At 41.6% G+C, this 7,578-nt stretch overlaps 1 protein-coding gene across 1 annotated transcript; it reads right to left on the bottom strand.

The window, feature by feature from the left end:
- Positions 1 to 406: 406 nt before the first annotated feature.
- On the bottom strand, positions 407 to 5,543 carry LOC134366932 (small integral membrane protein 10-like protein 2A). The gene is made up of 2 exons (XM_063083507.1): positions 4,422 to 5,543; positions 407 to 1,970 (listed from the first exon to the last, which is right to left on the bottom strand). Exon 1 carries the CDS (start codon positions 5,409 to 5,411, stop codon positions 5,199 to 5,201), a length of 213 nt encoding a protein of 70 aa, XP_062939577.1. The 5' UTR covers positions 5,412 to 5,543; the 3' UTR covers positions 407 to 1,970; positions 4,422 to 5,198.
- Between the last annotated feature and the right edge of the window lie 2,035 nt (positions 5,544 to 7,578).

Below are 7,578 nucleotides of genomic sequence, written 5' to 3'. Positions count from 1 at the left end.
TAAATGTGGCCACACTGGCTACCTGGCCCCTGGAGAAAGGGGTCTTCGGGTAAGCAGGGGGCAAATGGCAGCTATCAGAGCTCTCTCTCCTTATCAACAGAGGACATAAATGCAACGGGATATTTTTATGGGAATTGCAGAGAATTTTGTCATTTTCCAAGACATGGAAAATGTAGATGTTATTCCTAACATATGCAGGTTAGTGTGGATCCACAGCTAAAACAAGGCTCTCCAGCTGGTGTAGGCTACCATCTAGCAGGTTTACCCTTTGACCCTTACCATCTAGCAGATCCAATGGTGCCCACAATGTCTGGAGTAAGTCAGGATGCTATATGGAGCCTGTGGCTTGCAAGCCCTGATAGAATCACAGTGGAGGCTGCTAGGATGTAAAATATATACCATGAACCAGCAACCAATATGTAGAGCTTTATTCCTGCTGCCGAGATTTGCAAGTCTGGGAACAGAGGAGTGAAAATAAAGGCGGCGACCCTCATAATTACACCCAAACCATCTACAACAGTTTTACTTCTAGTACCTGCAGCTCTGATCTCTGCTGGCTTAGAGGTTTTAGTTTCCTAGGAGAAAACACTTCCAGGATGGAAAAAAATAATCGTTCCACTGAATTTGAAGCCACTCGTAGCCCCTGGAGCCGCTCAAAAAGGGTGATTATATTGTTCATTGTATAGAATAAGGACGGGGAGAAAGACAGATGCTCAGGTACCCTAAGGTACCGTCTTATACGACAGTCCCGAGAGGGTACATGACAGAGTACTGTGACCCTACAAAGGACTACCAAGGGCTCATACTCCTCAGGAAGAAAGGATTGAGCCTCCCCAGTGGGAAAACCAAAGGGATTGTGGAATTGACAGAGAAGTCACAAATAACGGGACCACTTCATGGCTGTGTGCAGAAAAGAGGCCTGTACCCTCTATCTGTATTTTCCTGCTTATTGTCTTTCTTTTTTAAGAAAAAAGCTTCCCTCATCTCTCCTTTACTTATATCTTTATTATTCTTTATAATACTTCTTTAGTAGTATAAGTAGGATAGAGTGGTGGTGGTAAATTCACCATTTAGGTCATGGAGTTGTGGAAGACCACGTTGGGATAATGGCAGAACTAGGGAAAGAAGAGACATCACTGGGAGAACTGAAACTACAGAGGTCCCATGACCTCACCTCTGAGTATGGCAGCCGGAAGTGTTTGTATGTGTTGCCTCTCTCTGGGTAGTTCCTGGTTGCATGAGGAGTAATTAAATGACGCCAGGACGGAGCTTTTTCAAAATCTTATGAATGGAAGAAGGGCGTTCGTACATGCTGGGAATACATGGAGTAGAAGGTAATTATTGTCTGTATTACTTTTCTGTCTACCTAACATCCCCTCTTTTGGGGAACTGATTAAAATCACAGGGCTTCACTTCTCCAGACCACAGGACTACCTGGAGTAGAAATACAGGTGACGGACAGACATTAGTACTCAGTAAAAGTCCCCAAATATTAGATATCCTTACTTGTCCTGGAGCCTCCACCGTTTAGGACGTTGGTTACCTTACCCCAAATCATTCAGATTCTTTGGCTCAACAAATTGTGGCTTATGAACCTGGCCTCTAGGTTTCCAAGCATTTTTCGGGAAGGGTTTGAAGTGAAGCTGTTGGATTTGCAGTCAAACTGCCCAAATTGGGGACTTGTAAGACATGCCTTGAAGGATGGGATGTTTACAACTCTGTGACCACTCCCACCCCTGTACTGGAGGACAGAGTTCTAGAGACAGGCTCTCTGAGTTGCTGGAGAGTGGGGTCAATGCCAGTAGTCATTCAGGTGACCGGAACCTGTCTGAACCTGAAGGCATCACAAAACTATGCCCAAGGAAGAGGCCAAGGGTGCCCAGGCTGTAGACGGGTCTGAGGGAAGTCCAGGGCCTGGAACCTGCATCTGCGCCTGTAAAGTCCTAAGTCTGGTCATATCAGGAGCAAACCTGGAGGGAAGGAAAGAGGAAATGATAAAGAGTCAAGGTCGAACAAGAACTCTCCTTTGATCCAGCATGTAAGAGAGGGGCTCCCTCCCATTTGGTGCTTTCTGAGAATTGCACCTCTAGGTAAGTCTGAGTTAAAGGACATTTTCTGTTCCTCTAAAGTGTGTTAGCAGCGCTCAAGAGAAGTGCACCTAACTCTGCAATTAAGCCTATGCCAAGAGTTGCTAGAAACATCCAGGTCATGAAGGTCTGAAAATCATGGAAGAGAGCAGGTGGATAAATCTGGTGATGCTGCAGTTTCACTGGCTGTCTTGCCCCTTTTTGGGGGGGTGGGGGGCGTGTAGGATGAGAGAAATTACACCTGCTGGGATTTAGAGGAAACGATTTGAAAAGTGAAATACAAAACCAAATGCCTGTGCTCTGTGCAAGTTAAAATATTAAAATGTGAGTCACTGTTTAAGGATGTGTATATGGGTATTTGAATTTTCGTTGTTAATGGGTAAAAAGCTGTGTTTTCCCCAAGTAGAAAGTGATATTTAATTATTTACGGTTTCCACACTGAAACCAATTTGTTTTTACTTGAGTACTTGTTATAAAGAATGCTTCTGCTTTTCATTAAGAGAAATTCCTTTTGTTAGAATTCCAGTCTTCCTTAAGTGACTGTGAGTTCACTGACCCTCCACAGTGCGATGGTGCAAGTGCTAAGGAGCAGCTGTGAGGCTACAGCAATAGAGCGTCTAGCCCTGGTTTCCCCAAATTCCAGCATCCACGGCACCTCCTCGGACCACTAATTCTACAATAAAACTTTAAAGGATGCTGCAAAATTTCTTAAATAAATATAAGATGAAAGGTGAATCATACAATGAATGTCTCATATTAGTAGGAAGAGTGACTTGTGTTATTTTATCACTCTGCCACTATACTTCTCCGTGTTTGTGTCCTCTCCTGAAAATGGTGGGTAACAGTAGTCCCTACGTCAGGGTTGTTGTGAGAATTAAATGAAATGATGTAGATAAAGTGCTCTGCATGGCATATTGTAAGTGTGCGGTAAGGTTTTCAATTATTATTATTTCTCTATAACTCAGTTGAATGTATGAATGTATGTATGTAATATATATTACCCTCTGAAGTGGATTGAATTTATGTCCCCCCAAAACTAATTGAAGCTTGAATTGTATTCCCCAAGTTTTATGCATTAGAAACTTAGCCCCCACTGTGACTGCTGAGAGGGTGGGAAATCCTATTATGGTAACTGAAAGGTGTGGTCTTGAAGAGGTGATTGAATTGCAGGACCATGCCTTAGTAAATGGATTGAAAATGGTGGTCATGAGCATGGTTCTGAGGGCTTTAAAGAAGAGGAGAGTCTGCCTTTTGCTCTCTCTGCTTCCACCATCTTGCAATGTGAGACCCCTGGGTCACTGTCACCACCACCAGATGGACTTCCCTGCTTCAGAAACTGTAAGCAATAAATGTTGTTTTCCTTTATAAATCACCCAGTTCCATGTATTTTGTTATAAGCAACAAAAACGGACTAATACACCCTCTCGCTCGACAACTTGAGTCATTAGGTGACTTCACATCTATTAAACTCATTCCACATTGATCAAATATATTTCCTTATTGTTTTTAATGGCCACATAGTGTTCCATTACATAGATGTGCTATTTATATTTAACCAAACTTCTTCTGTTGGACCTATACGTTTTTCCCACTGTTTTCCTGTTATGATCAATAGCAAAATGTAAAGCCCTTGTATAGACATCACGGGACCCTTGTCCAATTCCTAAGTTTTGAAAATTAATCACAGTTTCGTTTTGTTTTTATCTGAACTATGACATTCCATAGATTTGTTTATGCAATATTTCATAGCATGAGGAAGCTCTGGGCTATTTGAAGACTGGCCATTTTTATTTTTAAAGCATTTCCATATAGTCTGTGGTCTGCTTGGAAAGCAAGAGGTTTAAATGGTTAAGGAAATCACTTTTAGTGTGATCATTCAGGAACATTTTAGGATATACAAACATTGCTGCAGAAAGATAGGAAGGCACATGTTTTAACTCAGAATTTACCTGACCTCAAGTGCCACTCCCAACCCTCCACCCCCAAATTTCCTTCTAACTGCAGTAAATTCATCTCTAATAAGTTTTCATTTTTACTCAAAGCAATACATGCATATAGTTTAAAAAATCAAATGCTACAAAATCAAATATAATGAAAATCAATAAATCCCACTATTCCATTTCTTTCCCTCTGCCTGCCAACCTGCTCACGGTACTTGTGCACTGTCCAAGTTGGTAACATTTCCATTCTATTCTGTAACCATCGTTATTTGAATGCTTTGCCTTGAGATTTGCTTCAAAAACTGAAAACCACAACTACTATTTACATTACAATGATTATTTAAATACTGTTCACTGAATAGCAAGGCTGAATGCCACGATTGGATTTTCTCACCTGTGACTGCAGAGTCTTGATCCACACGCCAATATTCAAACAGATTCCCCTTCTCAGTCTGGCAACTGTTCAAAACCATGCAACAGCTGAGATTGCTTGATGTTGGAAGCATGATTTTCTTGTACAGTTTGAAATGCTTGTTTTTCCCTGTAGTTTCTGTTTTATGATTGTTTTTTTCCTTCGGGGATGAAGATATGTATGCCTTCCAGATCATGCTGTTAATTTCCTCCAAGTTCTTACTCAATCCAGCAATCGCTTAGAATTCATTCCATTCAGCTGAAAGTCTATTCACTTGTATTCTAACTTAGAAAGCGTGCCTGCTATTTGGACCATTCTTGTATAGTTTATCTTTCCTTAAGTTTTTAGTTACACTTCCCCCTTTATTTTTTCATAATGTATCCTGTGCCGTTCGTCATTTCCCAAAGTTCATGCTATTTTTTGTTTCATGGAAATGGATGCCAGAATTTCTCAAGTATTTGAGAAATTTTCAAATTTTTAAGTTCTTTTCTGTTTCTTGAATTATCTGTTTTCTTGGGAGTCAACCTTTCGTTTTATCTCAGGCTTTTTCGCTTATATCGCAGGCTTTTTGCAAATGCTGTTTTTAGTTCTACTACAGGATGGGGCAATGGTAGGACCGGCGAGTCTGCGTGCGTGAGCGGAGCTGGTCTCTTTGTTGTAGGGTGGGTGAGCGGGTGGGTGGAAATCAGCCCTTCTGCCTGGGGTTGTGGGGCGGCGGTGGGGGGGGGAGTCTCACGAGGGGCCACAAAGTTGGTGGCTCTAAATATGTACCTGCAGGCGGACGTTGAATATCACCGAGGCCACGACGTAGACGTATGGGAATTTCGTGCGCAGCCGCCAGGCCAGGTCGAAGAAGGTGAGCAGCGTGCGCGTGAGCCCCTTGCAGAAGGCGCCGTAAGAGCCGCGGGTCGCGGCCCAGCGCGACAGCCGCACCGCCAGGCCCGACAGGGCCGCCGCCGCCGCCGCCGCCATGGATGGACAGAGGGAGCAGCGTGGAGAAATACGGAGCAGTGCTGCAAGGCGGACGCCCTCCTTCCCCAGCAGGGCTGCGTTGGCGCCCCGCCCCGCCCCGCCCCCACGGCCGGGCTGCCCAGAGGCCGCTTAGCCTGGCGGGCCCGGGGCTGACGCGGGAGACCTGCCTCCTGACCCTGCAAAACCAAACTTGCTGAAAACGATATAAAGTTTTCTCCGTAAGCATGACCTTGAGCCACTCAGAAGCGTGACCCCATCTCCTGTTGCCGCAAATCCTTTTAGGCACTTTTTCAATTTTCAACTCTGAGTTAGCACAAATACTGTATGCAAAAACCCACACGTTTTCTAAACTTTAACAGGTGTGTATTGTTTTAATGATTCAAGTGACGGTTTTGTTTTTCTTTTAGATCTTTAGTATTCTTTTCTTTGGAGAAGTTACCCAAACAAGTTTTCAGACATTTTCAAAGCAGAATATGTCAAACGATGGAAAGCAAATTCTCTTCTCAGGCTCCTATTCCCCATCCCACCCCCACCACGAACTATTATTTCGTTTACTGTGTATACTTCCAGACTTTATGGATTAATATATTGCCCTTATCATGTCAATAATATACACCTACCTCACTCTTCGATAACTGAATATTAGGCAATATGTATGTTGACTAGTAATGTTCAATAATTTATTTAAGCAGTTACTATTGATGGACATTCTGAATGTTTCCAGTTTCTCCTATGCCAAAAATTGTTACAGTGAACTCCATTGTACATATGAATTTACAAGTGGCAGAAGAGTATGAATAATATGACCCTATTTTTATTTATAAAAACAATGACATAGATATGTGCATTTAGTGTTCAAAGTCAAAAAGTTTACTAATACGCAGAATTGATGAAAAACATTTAGACACCAGGGCTCTACACAATATTGAGTGTTAGCAATCTTAATTTTCTTGATATGATAGGCAATAGTCACATCTCATTACTCTTGTAATTTGCAGTCATTTAATTATGAATGCAGTTGAGCAACTTTTCTAAATTTCTTAATTTTTCAATTAAATAATATTGTTTTTCTGATTTCTTGTAAAACATTAAAATATTACAAATACATATTACAAGAAAAGTAAAGCTCCTAGCTAGGCTTACAACCCCCAGAAAGAAACACTAGTAACAGATTGGTATATGTTTTTATTAATTATTTGCATATATTAACAAGCACAGACATATATACATACATATCTACATATAGTGTATATACACTCACAAATCATAAAACAAAAGCAAAATCATACAAACATATTGCCCCAGCCATTTATTTTAAACATAATGATATATCTTGCATATCTTTTCATGCTGATACTTTATTGGCTGTGTATTATTCCTTATGGATGGCCAATAATTAACTAATCTCCTGTTGATAGATATTTGGATGGTCTTGAATTTTTCACAATCGTAAACAATGCTGAGATTAATATCCTTGCATATACACCTTTGTACACCTTTCTGATATTTCTCTGGGATACATTCCTGGAGATGGAATTCTTGGGACAAAAGGTTTTCATCTAAAGATTTTGATACATATTGTCAAACTGCCTTCCCCATACCTTATACTAATGTATCCATGATAAACTTTCAGCTTTCCTAATGATGGACATTCACGTTCTTTTAAATCTTTGTCATTCCGATAGGTGACAAATGTATCTCAATGTTGTTTAATTTGCATATTGTGTTAGTTCGTTTCTGTTACTTATAACAAAATACCTGGACCTGGGTAATTTGTAAGAAAAAGAAATTTATGGGCCAGCCCGTGGCTCACTTGGTAGAGTGCGGTGCTGATGGCGCCAAGGCCCCGGGTTCGGATCCCATATACGGATGGCCGGTTCGCTCACTGGCTGAGCGTGGTGCTGACAACACCAAGTCAAGGGTTAAGATCCCCTTACCGGTCATCTTTTTAAAAAAAAAAAAAAAAAGAAAAAAAAAAAGAAATTTATTGCTTACAGTGCAGGGGCTGAGAAGTCCAAAGTCCAGGGAATACATCTGGTGAAGGCCTTGTTGGTGGTGACAGTGATGCAGGGGTCTTACATGGTGGGAATGGCAGAGCAGAGAGCGAGATAGCTCCCCACGTGCTCTTCTTTTAAAGCCCTCAGAACCACGCACATGACCACCATTA

This window comes from Cynocephalus volans, chromosome X (assembly GCF_027409185.1).
Source record: "Cynocephalus volans isolate mCynVol1 chromosome X, mCynVol1.pri, whole genome shotgun sequence".
Lineage (NCBI taxonomy): Eukaryota > Metazoa > Chordata > Mammalia > Dermoptera > Cynocephalidae > Cynocephalus > Cynocephalus volans.
This window is presented reverse-complemented; position numbering and strand designations above follow the sequence as displayed.

Excerpts from the sequence above, each read along its gene's own strand:
- LOC134366932 (XM_063083507.1), bottom strand. The coding sequence starts at position 5,411 with ATGGCGGCGGCGGCGGCGGCGGCCCTGTCGGGCCTGGCGGTGCGGCTG.